General features: G+C 45.7%; 1 protein-coding gene across 1 annotated transcript in view; it reads left to right on the forward strand.

Annotated features, from left to right (window-relative positions):
- The first annotated feature begins 253 nt into the window (after nucleotides 1-253).
- The window catches only part of KLHDC4 (kelch domain containing 4), a 29,587-nt gene continuing 13,001 nt past the window's right edge, over nucleotides 254-16,839 (forward strand). Inside the window, exons 1-7 of the mRNA XM_050903953.1 lie at nucleotides 254-352; nucleotides 1,802-1,893; nucleotides 2,906-2,984; nucleotides 3,953-4,051; nucleotides 7,135-7,271; nucleotides 15,352-15,444; nucleotides 16,378-16,537. Coding sequence (XP_050759910.1) covers nucleotides 254-352; nucleotides 1,802-1,893; nucleotides 2,906-2,984; nucleotides 3,953-4,051; nucleotides 7,135-7,271; nucleotides 15,352-15,444; nucleotides 16,378-16,537 — 759 coding nt within the window. The remainder of the gene's footprint in view (nucleotides 353-1,801; nucleotides 1,894-2,905; nucleotides 2,985-3,952; nucleotides 4,052-7,134; nucleotides 7,272-15,351; nucleotides 15,445-16,377; nucleotides 16,538-16,839) is intronic.

Below are 16,839 nucleotides of genomic sequence, written 5' to 3' on the forward strand. Positions count from 1 at the left end.
GCCACACTCCCTCAGCCCCGGCCGGGAGCCGGGGAGCCGCGGGAGGGAGAGCGGCGGGCCGATGCGGCCGCGCCGAGTCCGCCGGGCCTGCAGAGGGCCACCGCGGCCACGCCGCTCGGGCAGGAGGCGGGCCGCGGCCTGGTAGCGCCGGGCCGAAGCGGGCGCCGCTACCCGCCCCGCGGTGCGCCCGGGGCGGCCAGAGCGGAGCGGCGAGCGCGGTGCTCCCCGCGCGGCCTAGCTTGGCCTTTCAGCCATGGGGAAGAAGGGGAAGCGGGAGAAGAAGGGGAAGGGGGCCGAGAAGACCGCCGCGAAGATGGAGAGGAAGGTGTCCCGCAGAGCCAAGAAGGAGGAGGTGAGTGGCGGGAACGGGGGGCTCCGGTAGCCCCGGCCCGCGAGGCCTGGGCCTCCCCTGGGTCGTTGCGGCGCTCCCTTGGGCCCTCTGTGGGTCTCGGGGCGTTTTGTGAAACGGGGCCAGAAGGGAGGACCGGCGGTGGAGGTGGAGGCATGGGAGGTAGGAGGAGTGGGTTGGAGACAGGGGTATTTCAAGTGTATCCAAACGCAAGCGGCTATAACTTGGTTAAGTCCCTTGGGTGCCTGCAGGTCATCAGCCGGGTACAAGATGTGCAGGTGGAGGGGTTTTGAGGTCAGTGCACATCTCCTGAGACTTTTAGGGTTAGTGTTAGGGCAGTCCTAGTGAAAAAGCGGTGCTCGTGCTCATGCCTGTGGGTCAGCGTGTGGCCAAGGGCTGCGGAGCCATCAGCGCCTGTGTGCGAGGGCACTGGGAAAAGGGGAAAAGAGGATAAGGGGTGAAATGAAAACTGCTGCCAGGAAGACTTTTGCCATATCGCTGACAAGCTGGCTGCAGTGCGTGACAGCAAGTGTAAAAGGAGGACAAAATGCAGTTTAAGGGTCCTTCTTGCCTTCCATCTCCCCCATCCTTTTCTTCTGGTCTTAAAAGCAAATGAAAACACTTGTTTATCTCACTCCTAGAGTGGGTGCTTGTATTTAGGCCTCAAAACAGCTACCTTTCCCTGGTCGAAACATGGCGTTACCAGCATAATGCAAAACTTAAGACCTGGAAAGTGCCAGTGTACATGTGTATTGGCTGCAGGGAGAGCTGATGCCATGCTGCAGCGGCAAAATCCCCGTATTTTGGAAATCTCTGCTTTGACTACACCTTCAGAAAGGTTAACTGAAGGGAGGTGGTGAGCAGTGGGGGTTGTAGGAGAGATCGTGGATCAGAAACTCCCTCTAGCTGCAATGCTGCTTCTGCCCTTGCAACGCGGTGTATCTGCAGTTTTGGAGGCAGATTTTATTTTTAATTGACAGAAGGTGAAAGGGAATAAAAATATGTGCAGGTTTCCCTCCAGCTAAAGTATGTGCTGGGAGTAGGAAAGAGTTTCCAGTTCCATTTAGGCATTTTTCCATTGCAGACAAAGAAGAGGACTGGCTGGATTGTGGCATATAGTTGCTCATCACTTTGTTAGGGCTTAAATGATTTGCATTTACTTGCTGATTTGTGCGGTGTTTCTTCTGCAGGAATAGCAGGTATGCACTAAATGCACTTTGCATACCATCCTTTTAGGACTCTTCTGAGCAACTTGTCAGTGTTTTAGGGGAGACCAATCTTGAAAGCATATCTGGAAGTACTCAGCGTCCATTTCTTGTAGTTGAAGGAAGGGAACCTAAGCAGACAATTTTTTTAAAAAAAGGGAAATCGTGAGGGTGAGTGATGGTTTCATGTGGTGTGCAGGTGGCTCTGTGTATGTCAAGGAACTCATGTCTGGCTTTTTATTTTCAGGAGGATCTTGAAGCCCTGATAGCAGAATTCCAGAGTTTAGATGCTAAAAAGACTCAAGTAATTGAGTCATCCTGCCCACCCCCATCACCCAGGTAAGAGATTGTATGAGGCTTTGGCTATCATTTATACAGCGGTTGGTGGTGCTTTTAATGAAATTTATTTATGTAAAGTTATTTCCCGAGAGTGGAAGGCATAATATCTGGCATAGCTGGTATCTGGAGTTAAAATATCTGGTATATTGAATCCCTGGTTGAAAAAGGGACCAAAAGCTTTTTTTTTGGCCTTAAAATACGCTTTTTAATCATCCCATCAGCACAAAGCAGGCAAAGCAGGGTTAGATTACAGGGCTTTGAGAAAAAATAAAAGTTAACAGGAAGTTTTGGATTTGGACTAGAAAGCTGAAAGGACTTAAGAGGCAAAAAGCTGTGTCATGAGATACAAGACACTTTATCAAGTGTAGCTTGGGGTCCACATACTTCTAGATTCTGTATTTCTCTTTCCTGTGGCTTGCTAAATAAATGCCTTTCTCTGTGATATCTGTTTCCCCTCTCTGTGTAGTGGGACGGGTCAGTACGCTACTGCTAATCTCACAGGGGTGTTACAGTGGTCAGTTAGTTCCTCATTGGGAGTGGTAGGGATCTGTCTCTGCATGATGCAAAACACTTTGGCGGTATGTAGATGAGCAATGACCAGTGGTGATCACAGAATAATGACGCAGATAAGTTGGTATGAGACAGCCCAGTTCTACCCATAGTTATGTGCCCTCATAAAACTAATTTCTGTTCTTGGCACACCAGCATTAAAATTCAAGAGCTCACGTCAAAAGGCTTGTTAAATGACAGTGTAACGTATGCTGCTAAAATAGGAGAAGATTTCAGACAGTGTCAAATTAATCTTGCTGGAAGTTTTTAAGAAGTTAATTTCTTTGAGAAGTTTTTAGCCCTGGGGTGAATATCACAGCCTAGTAATTTGGCAGATGATGGAGAGACCTTTGTGGCTAGAGGGCAGAGGTGCTAGTGCTAGCTAAGTTAAAGGCTGCGAGCTTCTGAGTTTTACAAGGCTCTTACACATCTACTGTTTTGGCCATCCCTCTTTCTTTTGCAGGCTGAACGGCTCCCTCTCTGCTCACCCTGAGAAAGACGAATTGATCCTTTTTGGAGGTGAATATTTCAATGGCCAAAAAGTAATGTATACTTCCATTTTTCTTCTTTATTCTACCCTCTCCCTGCCTTTTACTGTAATTTGCATGAGTCTCATTTGAGGCAAAATTCAAGGCAGCAGTCATAAAATATGTATTTGTCCCTGAATGAGAGCAAAATAGCCTTTTAATTCTGCCGTGATACTGTCTCATGCCTGAACAGTTGGCAGGAAGGAGACATGCTAGAACCCATTAAGGAGTCAGAGTGATTGTCTCAGCATTAATATTTCAGGGCTTCATAATTTCTCCCGACTTAATTGTAGCCATATCTGCCCCTCATTTGTGATAACTATTGAAGAATCTCTATCTTCCACCTTTCAAAACAAGATACTTCTGCAGTTTTGCTGCTGGCAAGGCATTGCCTGCCTTGGAGATGTGTACGGTAGCAAGTATTTGCAAGTGGGCACTCTTGTTACTGAATTTCTACAAGTTGCAAGTGTTTATTGTGTTCCTGGAGACAAACTGGTCTTTATGACCCTAAGAAGTTGTACATACTGTAGCTTGAAAATTGAAGCTTACAAATGATGTTGGGCTGCCTTAGGATCACCCAATGTGATGTGCAAAACTAATTCTGCATCCTTCACTACCTTAAGCTGTTCCTGTCTCTGGAGTTGAGCAGCAGTTTGGGCAACTTTACCCTGCACATCTGTGTTAAGCTCCAGCTTCTTAAGTCCTCATATGCCAAGCTATCACAGGCTTAACCAAGGGTTTGGGAAAGAACAGTCCAGTCCAGTGGATCACTGAAAAAGTTGCTGACTCCCAGTCTAGTGGAGGAGGTTGTTGTCCTCCTTCCCTGCCTGATGAGGCAGGTGAGCTGTTGCTTTGCAAAGCTGGTGCTGTGCTCCTTCTCCCCCAAACTAACAGATAACCCTCAGGGGTGCCTGTGCTTGGACAGACTGACCCCGTTCAATGGAGATCTGTGGTGATGTGTATTTTCTCTTCTTCTCTAACAGACATACCTGTATAATGAACTGTATGTTTACAACATCCGGAAGAACAGCTGGTCTAAAGTAGAGATCCCCAACCCACCACCAAGGCGATGTGCTCACCAGGTAAAGTACTGGGTGCCAGAGCAGCAGTTGGAATTGTTCTAACGCTGCGCTAAAGATGGATGGGAGTTGATTTGCGTTCTCCTTGTAATGGACTGCCAATGGTGTCACTTCACCTCTTCTGCTGAGGGGGCCTGTACAAGCCTGTCCAAGGTGCTTGTGCTATCTGATCACTTGGTGGCCTTTGGAAATGTTGTGTGGAATGAAGATTTGGGGTTGTATCTGTTGGGTCGGCAGAACTCAAGCAGGACTTGTCGGGGAGACTCTTCTTTTGAAGATGAACTGTCTTTGCTGCATTATATAGGGACTAGCTCAACCATCCATAATCCCAGGATGGCACTGAACTTTCAAAATGCTGGTCAGGGTATGACTTTGAATTTGACCAAAGTGCTATGAATGGCAGAGTTGCTGTGCATGATTGTTTCCTTAACGCCCACAGGCCTACATCCATGGCCATTACAGATGCTGCCACTCCAGCAATGTGAAAGACCCGTTACTGTAGGGCATCCCTGCTAGCATATAGCAGTTGGGCTTTGCCAAGTGTCCAAACTGTACAACGCGATGGACTGCTAGCACTGACTGTGTGTGTCCTGCCTTTGGGTTGTGATTTTTTTTTTTTTTTTTTTTTTTCCTTGGCAGATGGGCTGTTTTTCTTTTGTCTGCAAAGGCAGCAGACAAAGTTGTCTAAGTTTTCTCTGTGATATCATGACACTCCCCTAGAATTCACCTCTCTGCCTGTGGCATTAAGGTCACTGGCTGGTTGTGATGATGAAGGATTTGGGTTTGTTTACTTTATGTGAACACCTGCGCATTAGCAACTGGACCAAAGACTTGTATTTTTTGCAGGTCTTTGGCCCTCACCAGCTGTCTGATAGATTATCTTACCTGTCGCGGCAAGTGGCTGGGTGACTGGTACATTTCAAAAGCTGCCATACAGGATGCGAGCATTATTTTCCTACCCATGGCCAAAGCTCTTTAGAGCTTCCTGGTAAGATCCGATACCCTGGTTAGGTTCATATACACTTGTTATGCTACGCCTAAATGCCCGTCTTGCTCTGAGCTGTGTGTCCTTTCTTGAATTGAAAGATTCGGACTTGTTTTTCGGGCTACCTTGTGGTGCTTAAAATAGAACTTGATTTCAGAGGCCAAATTCCACAAGGAGACCATAAATTCAAACACTCGTTTGAAGCAACCCAAAAGGAGGTTGCTTTGTGGGTGTGGAGTTGAGAGGTGCTTGTTTGGGTGTTGGTAGCCAGCAGGTGGCTGTCTAGCAGCTGAATCTGAACTGAGCAGGCAGGCTGTGCATCAGGGAGCTGCAATTGGATTACAACAAAAATAAAATGAGACATCTATCTGAGGAGTCCTGCTTCAACAATAAGTTTTCTGTCTGATAATTAATTATAGTCACACAGGAGACAGTTCAGCCTCATTAGTTGACTGGTTTGTTGTCTTCCTTGTGGCTTTATTTTTAATGCATATTCTGCATTAGCTCAAAGGTAAGCAGAAGCGTGTTTGTGGGTTTCTATGTGCATGTTTTCAGTCTTATTTGTCATCTCTGGTCTCTGACACGTGATCCTCTGTTTGAGTTACACTGGCTTGATTACATCAGTTCAACAGAGCGGAGGTGAGAATAGCTATGGATGGGTGTTGTCAGTTGTTTAAGAAAAAAGCTTGGCCATGTAATGAATTTCGAGCCAGCTCTTCAAAAGGTGACACACAAGTATGAGCAGGCTGTTGTATGTACCTTCCCCTTAAGCTTTTAAGCACTAGATACCCATGAAAATCAGACATCCCCTTTGTTTAGGTAACTTGATGTTCCCACAAATCCTGCTTGCAAACACACCCCATATTTTCTCATGTGTTTAATCATTGCATGTATAGGCTGGTTTATGTCAGGGCATGGTCATGTGTCTGATGCTAAAGATCTTCTTTGCTGTTTGCTGGGAAAGATAGGCAGGTAATGAAGCCCTTCTGAAGAAAGAGATCATTATCTCAATGTTGATCTGTGACGGGTACCCTGGAAAAAACATATGTGGAAGAATTCGTTTATAGTGTAAACAACCCAAGAGGTGCTGGTCAAGGAAGAACTTTGCACAGTCATATAGTTTCCTTTTTGGGATTCCTTCCTTCTTCCTTAGTCCTTACGCAGATAATTTTAATGAAGTAGAGTCTTGCTCTTCTCTCCCTGCTTTTAACTGTCAGCTTGCATTGCAACAGTGTTTTGGTGCTGCTCTGTGCCAAAAAAAATAAACCCCTTTGACACTCTCCTCTCTGCTACTTGCCCTAATCAAAGCAGTAACAGTCTCCTCTTGTCCAAATGCTGTGCATTTCCTTCTGTATTTGGGGGTTTTTTTGGTTGTTGGTTGGGTTTGTGGTTTTTTTTTTTTTTTTCCTTCAGAGGGAGCGGTAATGCTTTTCAGGTCTTGGGAAGCGTCAGGTTTGGACTTGCGCTGCAGCTTGGCTTCATTACTGTTTGTTGTTTTATAATCCACAAAAACTGCAAAGGACAATTGTGCACTGTTAATGGCCTTTTCCAAAAGACTTTTCCCTGCATTGCTCTGCCTGCCCAGTGCTGGAATGTTAGATGTGTCTTGGAGGCAGGAGGTGCCCCTGTTCCTCCCATGGCTCAGAGTTCATCAGCCCCAGTACGTCTTCTGCAGGATGCTATTTATGTGACTAAAGGATGCGTGAAATGTTGCTGAGCCTTAGCTGTGGAGAGGTTTCCTTTTGGTGAACAGAGAGATTTGAACAATTGTTGTTAAACTAATTCCCAAGATGCTTCCCAGGGAGCTTTGAATTTGTAGAACTGGAACTCAAGATGCTAGGAGGTGGGAAGAGCCCAACTCCTTGGCCAACTTTCCTTTGCTATAGGGAAGGTGTGCTAAACAATGAGTAACTTGCATTTAAAATTCCCCCTCCTTCAGCCCCAGAGAGCTGCTGTTGTCAAGCAAGGCATCAAGCAGCTGCAGCTGCTGCTTGTCTGCTCTCTAGTATTTGGAGGCAGCTGCTCATTTGACTGATAAAGTTCTCCTGTCTCTGGTTTCTGAACCCATGTCTGATCCAGCTCTTCCTTCTTCTCCTGGCAGGCGGCAGTGGTTCCCACAGCTGGTGGGCAGCTGTGGGTATTTGGCGGGGAGTTTGCATCTCCCAACGGGGAACAGTTCTATCATTACAAGGATCTCTGGGTCCTGCATTTGGCTACCAAGACCTGGGAGCAGATCAAGTAAGTGATGGGCTATCTTGTCTAGACCATGCTTTTGCCAAGAAAGGTTGGACCAGATGATCCTTGAGGTCCCTTCCAATCTGGTTTTCTATGATTCTATGATGTGTTCTGAAGCCAGTGATGTTGACCTCATGAGGAACTGTGCCAGCATGATCTGAGTTTGATTCCTGGTATAGTGCTGTGATTTCGCAGCTGTCTGCTCATCTCCCTTGAGTACAGAGGTGCCCATCCTAGAAATGGTGGAGAGGACAGCCTCCAGAAAGAAGTGGAAATGAGAGACGTGTTCCAATTCTATTGAGGCCAAAGCTACTTTATTTAATATGTGATTTTTGGAGCATGGGTGTGCTTGGGTGTTACTTAACTGAAGGAAAGAGTATCATGAACAGCAGTCTGTCCTCCCAACCATGGCGGGTGTAGATGTCCAAATTCAAAACAGTACTTGTTGCTCTGTTTGCCTGGGCTCCTCCTCGCTGGGCTGTACAAGATCAGTGCAAGGATCTCCTAATTTTACCACTGCTTGAGAAGACAGCTTGTATCTATTCACAGAGCCAGCTTCACTCCTGATAACTGGCATTTGCTGCCTCAAGATTCCTTGGGATAAACAAGGCAATAATTCAGACCTGTCAAAGTAAATAGGTGCCAAAAGCCCTGGTAGTTTTTGACAGGAGTTAAGGTGTCTAGGCCAGATCCACAGAAGATATTTAAAGTCCTCTGCTAATGTTTCCTTAACCTTTGGCTTCTCAGTTTTGCTGCTCATGTTTATATTTGCATGCGAGAAGAAGAGGTCTGGTCGGTCATCCAGTGGACTGAGAGGCAGGAGATGTGGCTTTGGTTCTGACTTTGACATAGACTTTCTCTTGGACTTTGGGATTGTCTTGACTGTGGGATTAGTCAGAGCACAGCTTTGGGTGGGCTGGAACTCCCGTGCAGCTGACCCTTGAGGTGGCACTGGGGAAAGCAGCAGGTTTTGAACACTTGCTCATCTGCTGTTTGACCTGTCGAGCTCCTGGTTGTGGGAAGCCCTAAATCTGCCTAGGTTGATCACTTTTCACCCCGCTTAGAGAGTGCGGGTGCCTGTTGTCTGTGTCTGTCTGTTCTTGCATGGTAATTGAGAGGGTGGTTTAGGACTGAGCTGTGCAGAGATGGATACCCTGGCTCTGCCTTGGCACATGCCTGAGGCCACACAGTGAGTCATCACGCCTGTCTGCCTTTTTCCCACTCCCTGCAAAATGGTAGCATTGATATTGCCTGACAAGGGGGAAATTTGGAGGTTTAATTTTACTAATATTAATGTAGCACTGAAGGGACTCTGGTGTGGAAGGTGCAGGGGGGCTTATAGAGCCAAAGTGCAAAAATCCCGAGGAGTCCAAAACAGGCTGGGTTAGAAGGATGCTTCACAGCACAGGATCCCGGCAGCCGACTGCTCTGTGAGAATCTGGGGATCGTCCTTTTGAGTAGCTCTGGGAGACTGAGGGAAAACTGTTGGATTCGTAAGCGGCTGGTTCCTGTCCATCAGTGTGGTTCTTGGCTCCAGACCTGGCAGTGTTAATCTAATAACAGCTGTAATTTGTCATGTTACAGGAAGCCAGGTTTAGTCTAGTGAGCCCTGCTTGTCTTTGAGAAGTGGGGGTGAGAGAAACCCTCCAAAATGATGGAGGGCTCTTTAAGAGGTGCAAGGATTAAAAAGACCTGTCACTGTGCAGGCTGATCTGCCTATTGTTGTTAGGCAGAAGCTGACGTAATGGCTGTGACTGTACCCCTCCCAGCTCCCCCAAAATAACTTCTGAATCCCTTGCTCAATCTCAGCCAAATAAAGGGGATGAACTCAAATACGTTACATCCCTACCGGTTTCATGTAAGCAGGCGGGGGGGAGGAAGTGATGCTCGCCATAGAGTCCCTGCTGAGAGAAAGGGTTGACATTTCAACCAAACTCTTGGTTGAAAAAATCCTCACCGGAGAGCAGTGTTAATACCCAGCTGCAGGGAGAGCGAGGGCGGGAGATTGTTTTTTGTGAGCCATCGGAGAATCCAGACGAGGCTTCGTTAGCTCCACCACTGATGGCGCAAATTGTTCTCTCGTGGGTTTGCAGATGCGTTGCTGTGGAGCTGATTTAGGGTTTTCCACTCCCAAAACAAATGCTGCAGTACCTGACCTGCCTGGGAAGAGGAAATGAGGTGGTTATGAGGCTCTACGTGCCCCGCATCTTACCCCATGTGGGAGAGCAGCATGGGGGATGTTGAGTGTAACTCATACTGCAAAAGCACCTATTCCCTCCCTGGAGCTGAGCATGAAGTTTGCATGCGCTGCAAGTTGCAGGATGCCCCCAGCAGTCCCAGGCCCCAAGTGGACTAAAACCATGGCAAGAGATTTTGTTGTGATGGGTTGTTACTGTTAGTGAGGAGGGAACCAGACTGGCAAGGTGAGTTCCTAGTCCCACCTAGGGAGCAAGTTCTAGGTACCGCGCTCTTCAAGCCGCCCAGAGCTACCCTCCATCCCCAGGTATTGGTTGTCACATGTCACCTTGGCTGCCATGCCACAGTGGGAGGATGCATTTGGAGACATTGATACTTCATTGTTTCTTAGTAGGGTAACAGGATAGACATTCTCTAAGTGAACATCATAAATTATACGGGTGGCAGTGCCCTGGAGAGATGATCTTTTCTCTTTCCCTGGCCCGTGCAGGATCTACTCCTTTTGAGCTTCCTGATGTGTTTGGGTGGACGTCTGTCTTTCAGCCTTTCTGGAATTTTGAAAATGCCTGTGCCCTGGTCCCGGTGTTCAAATAAAACAAAGTGCATCTCCTCCCCATCCTTGGGCAGAGCTCCAAGAGCTGCATTAATGAGGCATCTGGCGGAGGAGGCTGGGAGGGGATGTCTTTGTTTTAATGCTAACCTGACTGAGTGTGAAAATCAAGTTTCTGCTGCCTCTTTGCTTTTCCATATGGCATCTTGATTACAGTCTGCTTGGAAAGGGGAAGAGGAAAGGGCAGAGATGATTGTTGAGTTGTACGAGGGATTTTTTTTCCTATTTCTTTTAAAACTATGATCATAACACGTGCTGCATTTCACTTCCTTCAGCATTTTGCTTTTCTTGCCAGGGAAGCCCATTGCTGCTGTCATTTTTCTACATAGGTTTCTCATGTCTGTCTGAAGTCAAGCACTTGCTTATTTTGGATTGCCATTAACCAGCTGGGATGACTGGTGACAGTGGAGGTCAGCTTGGGGGCTAGTGGTATTGGGAGGGTGAACATGTTTGGGAAGACTAAATGGAGGGGGCAGATTGTGTAGATCTGTTCCGTCATGGTGAGGCACCAGCCCTGGTACAACAAGCCTTCATGTAGCAGGCCAAGCAATAATTCCACGTGTCCAATGTGGTAGCAGTGTTACCTGAAGAAATGGCTGGTGATAGACGTTTAGGGTACACACTGGTATTGAGTAAACTCAGTTGGGTTTGGAAGACGTCATTTTAGTGCAAATAATAGGGTTACGTAATTATTTATTAAGAAATGTCTGGACAAGAGAGACAAAGTTTCTGTTTCTGTTCCACATGGGAAGAATCACATGTGCCCCATTTCAGGTGGGTTTGAATGTATTGGTTTGGGGGGATTGAATAGCTAAGATGACCCTGCTGTGTTCTGAACTTGCAGTTCTAGGAAATCTAGTTATTCCAGCCCCACAGCTTAGATTTCAACCAATTATGTTGTCCTTCCTGGCCTACAGTTCATGCCACAGACGGTCTTGGTGCCGTAAGAGGCTTGACTGTGAAACACTTTTGAAGAGAAAACCTTGAATAACGCATCCCTGTGAATAACATCCCTGTGCTGTGTCTGCAAAGGCTGCTGGGGAAGTGGATCTCCATTATCTTCTTGCCCAGAGCACAGTGGTGCCAGTCTGCTTGACAGAGTTAAAAATTGCTATATTTAGCTAAATTTACTTGCATTTTGCATGCACAAAGATGATCCAAATACAACAAATCCCAGCCCGTTAGAAGACTTGCCAGCAACTGACTTTGACTTATTGGAACCACCTTATCATATGTGCAATGCACGAGGTTGCCTCGGTGCATGAACTGTTTGTTACTTTGCCTTAGAGCTAAGCAATATTTTAACCTAATTGCCTCATTCCTTGCTAGAGAGAACACTCTTACTGAGCTCTGTGTGGCCCAGTGCACTCCCTCAAAGAGAGACAGGGAGCATCACGCTTTGGGGTTGTGCTTGGGAACTGGTAGATCCCTCCTCTGTGTAGTTCTTTGTCTTGCCTTTTAGCCTGTATAGCTCCCTTCCCTTTAATACTGGAATGTAAATGATACTTCCCATAACAGTTTTGTGAGATGTGGTGCTATAAATATTTCAGAGTAGCGTTTCACAAGTGTATGTTTAACGCTGTTTACAGAGAGAACTGGAGCAGTCACTGCAGTGCAGGATGCCTTTCAGCACAGGTTTGTTTCTGATTGACGGCTCTTCTTGCTCATGTGCTATCTGTCACCAGAAAGATCAGGTCCTGCACACAAGGTAGAAAGGTGCATTGGTGCTTAAAGAAAAGAAGGGTATTTTGGTGTACCGTTGAGTAGACTTCCTCTGTCAGCCCCAAGTGAGCCTTGTGAGCTTCTTCTTTGGTAGATCAGGATCCAAATGTACAACTGTTGATTGACTTTGCGAGGGATTTGATTTGAGGATTTTGTGCCTTGTGGCAATTGTGTGTTCACTTGTGTACTTCCTAACTGAGGATACAAACACATGGGTACACTATCTGTGTGTGCCATTGTCCTGGTTTCAGCTGGGATAGAGTTAATTTTCTTCCTGGTAGCTGGTATAGTGTTATGTTTGGGATTTAGTATGAGAATAATGTCGATAATGCACTGATGTTTTCAGTTGTTGCTAAGTAGCATTTATACTAAGTCAAGGATTTTTCAGCTTCTCATGCTCAGCCAGCAAGAAGGCTGGAGGGGCACAAGAAGCTGGGAGGGGACACAGCCAGGACAGCTGACCCAAACTGGCCAAAGGGATATTCCATACCATATGATGTCATACCCAGTATATAAACTGGGGGGACTTGGCTGGGAGGGGCGGATCGCTCCTTGGGAACTAACTGGGCATCGCTTGGCAAGTGGTGAGCAGTTGCATTGTGCATCCCTTGTTTTGTATATTCTAATTCTTTTAGTATTATTATTGTCATTTTATTGTTTTTATTATTATCATTATTTTCCTTCTTTTCTGTCCTATTAAACTGTCTTTATCTCAACCGACGAGTTTTTTGGGTTTTGGGTTGGTTTGGTTGGGTGTTTTGTTCCCCCCCCCCGATTCTGTCCCCTATCCCACTGGGTGGGGGGGAGTGAGCGAGCAGCTGCGTGGTGCTTAGTTGCCGGCTGCAGTTAAACCACGACAGCCATTGAACAGAACGCTTGTTTGCATTCACAAGTGTAAGATGTAAAACTGAACACTGAAGTCCTGGGCTTTAGCTGCCTCGAGTACTGGAGGATAAAACTGCTTTGTCCTGAAATGCCCGTTTGATGGGATGTTCTATGCATCATCACTTTTATTATTATGGAAAGGTTCCGAGATTCATCTGAGCATCCTCTGGATGAAGGAGTGAATGAAAAGGTAACGCATTTATGCAGTCTGTAGCCACTGTGACATGTAAGTCTTTAATTCTTGAATCTGGGGGCTGAATTCAGGTCTGTTATGTTACTATAAGTCCCAGAGTAACTCCACAAGCAAAAGCAAATTCCTTATGGAGCAGTTCTGATCAGACTCATGCTGTACATGTGTAGAGCCAGTCCTTATCCAGACTTATCTTTTAATCTATTTTTAAAAAAAGTCTGGAGAATTTACAGCTCCCTCCCACATGTCTGCTTTCTGGTGTCAACCCCATGAAGTAGAGTATTAATCATAAAGTCTGTGAAACCATTTCCAAAATGCTTGTTTTGGACCATGAGCAATGATACAGGTAAAAGGAGACAGTTTGCATTTGGGAAACAAGTCTTCGAGCTTGCAGCAGGTGCCTTCTGGAGCGGCAGTGTGGTTATACGTTGCTGCCAGTCCTGCTTGACTATGCCATTTGGTTTTTCCAGTGTTGTGTTCAGAGACTGGGGACAAAGGACCTTGGCTGTATGAATAGCTCTATGTAAAAATACTTTCTAAGAGCAGTTGTTGCAAGTTTAGAAGGGCATGTCCTTACATCAAAGGCTATAAACTTAACTTCATAGCTGATTTGTGCAATGTGTAATGCTAAGGCCAAGGAAGCTGAGATGATACAATACTGTGCAGGGTGAGGCCTCCTGGAGCCGTGTTTCAGCATCTGTTCTTGTAGCTTGTATTGGTAGTCTAAAGAAAGGAGAGAACAGCCTTGCGATTGAGAGCAAGTGGTGCTGGTGCCAGTGAGACTTCTCTGATTTCGGATCAGGCCCCAGACTGGATGTTTTTGTTTGTGACTTTGAGTTAATTGTATGCTTGTGGGAACTTGTTTATTAAAACACACACATCAATGAATAAAATTTTTGCTGTTCAGAATTGATTTTTGACTTGGAGGAAACCTGTTTGAGAAGCAAGGCAGAAGATACTCTCTGAGACCAGGATTTTATTGTTAATGTTAGTTTTTAATTCCTTCTTTCCTTTAAAAAAAAAAAAAGATTTTAAAAGGTGCCATCCTTTGGAATAATAATGTGGGAGCTTTGTTACAGAAGAGAAAATAATGATTTCAGATCTTGATGAAATTAATACTAGAGGTGCTCTTCTGCAGTGTGATACTTAAAAATCCAGTAAATGCCTAGAAAACCCTACTCTCTGTTAGAATAAAAAGTCCAAGCAATCAATATTAATTCAGTCTTACCCAAACACTGCTGTTCTGCTTGGGGTTTTTCATTATGACTGGTGTGAGATTGTCATTTTTGATGGTGAATAAGGGCCCTCATTTTCTCTCTCCACAGAAATCTGTCACCGCACTTTACAGCTACCTGCTGCCAGTCAAAGTGTAGCAGTAGGATTGTGCACTTAGGTTTTGCTGTTGTTTTCAACGGTGAGCAGGTTTCTTATTTATTTAGGCCCTGATTCTGCAACCATTTAACACGTTAACACTGCCTATTTGAGAAGTCTTGCTGAATTCAGTGGTGCTAACTGTGTGCACTTTGGGAGACTCCTCAGCGAGAGAGAAAATGTGATAGATTAATCCATGGGGGCAGAGAACACACAAAGTAAAACCCTGTTTTCTCTGCAGTTTGGCCTGAAGTTGCCTTTGTTTTGAGAGTTCTTGAAGTTGTTTTTGTTCTCTCTCATATGATGCTCAGTCTGTGGGTGAACATGAAGGAAGGTGCATCTTCATTGCCTCTCAGGAATGTTGTTGCCAGCTGCCTGGCTTCGCGTGAAGCTCTTGGCTGTGACAGATGGGATGTTGTTGCTTGTTCCTGGAAATGGAAGTGGCACATTTAACTGAAAGGTCAGGAAGGCTTGAAAGAGCAGAACAGTGATGCGTAGCTACTTCTTAATGTGTAAGATAATAACGCTGACTTGTTTTGCTGCAATGCCCTTGTTCTTGAGGAGATCTAAGTAATTTACAAAGTCTTCTCACTAGTTTGATGTTTTATCCTACCTGCAGGTGGATGAGTGAAGACGCTATGGGTACGTGATTTCCCAAGACATTGAAGGAGAGTGGATATCAGAGCCAGTCTCTGGCTCTTACCTTGGTACTTGGAGAAAACATCTCTGTCTGGAGTGCCTTCCTTGCAATTGTGGGAGTTAACTGCTGTTCATTAAACTCTCCTGAAAAATTAGCTCCTGAGTCATAGCAGAAAAGACTTCAAGACTTTGGGTGCTGTTAGAGACTAGATGGCTTATCACTAGGAATAAAATTGTTACTGCAAAATGCCTGTGCTGCAAATACCAAGAGTTACAGGAAGAGCACACTTACTGTTCTGGAGGAAAGCATATATATGTATTAAGGCAACAAAGTTCCCCATGGTTTCCCATTCCAGGAGAACAGAAGCTGAACTCAACCAGCCCAGCTGCCAATGACTCCAATAAAAATGGACTGACACACTAACAGCAAAGGGAATTTTGCTGATAAGTGGAATTTCTTTGCGTTTCAGGGCATCAGGAGGTCCCTCTGGACGAAGTGGACATCGAATGGTTGCTTGCAAAAGACAGCTGATCATCTTCGGAGGTTTCCATGAGAGCGCAAGGTGACTTACTGCAGGATGGTGGGTGGTATTGAATCCTCTGTAAAAAAGACAACAGAATTTCACCAGTAACAGAAAGCTGGGCTTTAGTACAAGGATTATCCTCAGCAGTACTGTTACTGAACTAGACTTTTATGTTAGAAAGACAAGTGATCTTGATTTAAAGTCTTCAAGTGTTTGAGAAACCATTGTACCACTTAGCTAATCACTGAAGTAGCTACTTATCCTTGTAGCTAAAGCTCAATACATCACTTTTGGCCTCTGAATCTTGTCAAAGAGCCTTGTCTTCCTAGAAACATCTTCTCCAGTAGGCTCTCACATACTACGTGAGGTCACAGCTACACTGTCATGGGGACTGTGAAGAGACCTGAGCTGCATACTGTCTCAGAGACAGTAAGCAGCATAACCGCAGTCCCTGGGAGCACAGTGCAAGTTGCAAAGCCCACCCTAGACTTGGCTGTGTCGTTGGGGGTTTAACCTGTGCAGAGCATTTTCCACTAGCAGTATGTGAGCTGGCTAGTAGAAGGAGAACAGGGCATATGTATATTTTTCCCATCCCCCTAGACAGACATAGCTCTCATCTGTTTTGATCTTTTGTGTTCTCGTTTAAGTTACCTTGGACCGTGTTAACTGGAGAGAGTTGATGAAACCTCTGTTGTAGTAAGGAATGACATAGGTAAAAAAGAACCCAGAGAGGTCTTGCTTAAAGGAGCTTTGTCAAATGCAAATTGTTGCACTGAAATGGTAACCTTCACCTGAACAAACCTTCTGTACTTTGCTATGGCTACGGAAGCAGAAAAGCCATAAATGCAAGAAATTGAATAAGGTGTTGCACCTTTTCAGAGGTTCCTGGTGCTGTTCCCGAAGTGATATTTTATCCTGTCCTAAATGGTGACCATTACAAAAACCTATGACGTGCCAATTTGCTCTCCCTAGAGATTACATCTATTACAACGATGTGTACGCCTTCAACCTGGACTCCTTCACCTGGAGCAAGCTGGCTCCATCGGGGATTGGGCCTGCTCCAAGATCCGGGTGTCAAATGGCTACCACTCCTGAGGGCAGCATAATCGTCTATGGAGGCTACTCCAAACAGGTAGGAGAGACTTTGTGGTAAGCCAGTGCAGTATTTCCTGGATTCTAAACTGAATAGTTGATGGTGAAACTAAGGGGCTAAAGTGAAAACTAAAATGTGACAAACTCAGGTTGGCTAAGTGGGGCTGATGTGATGGTCTTGACCTGTGTTGGCTGTGGAGTCCTGTGTTTTGACTGCTTGGAGAGGGCAGTGGGCTTAGAGCTTGGGCGAGCAAAACTGAGATCTCTGTACTGCTACTTCCCTCTGCTCAGTTTCGCAAGCCTTGTCTCCAGTGCAAGATTTGGTGATCTCATCACATAACT

Source organism: Gymnogyps californianus, chromosome 12, assembly GCF_018139145.2.
Source record: "Gymnogyps californianus isolate 813 chromosome 12, ASM1813914v2, whole genome shotgun sequence".
In the NCBI taxonomy this organism is placed as follows: Eukaryota; Metazoa; Chordata; class Aves; order Accipitriformes; family Cathartidae; genus Gymnogyps; species Gymnogyps californianus.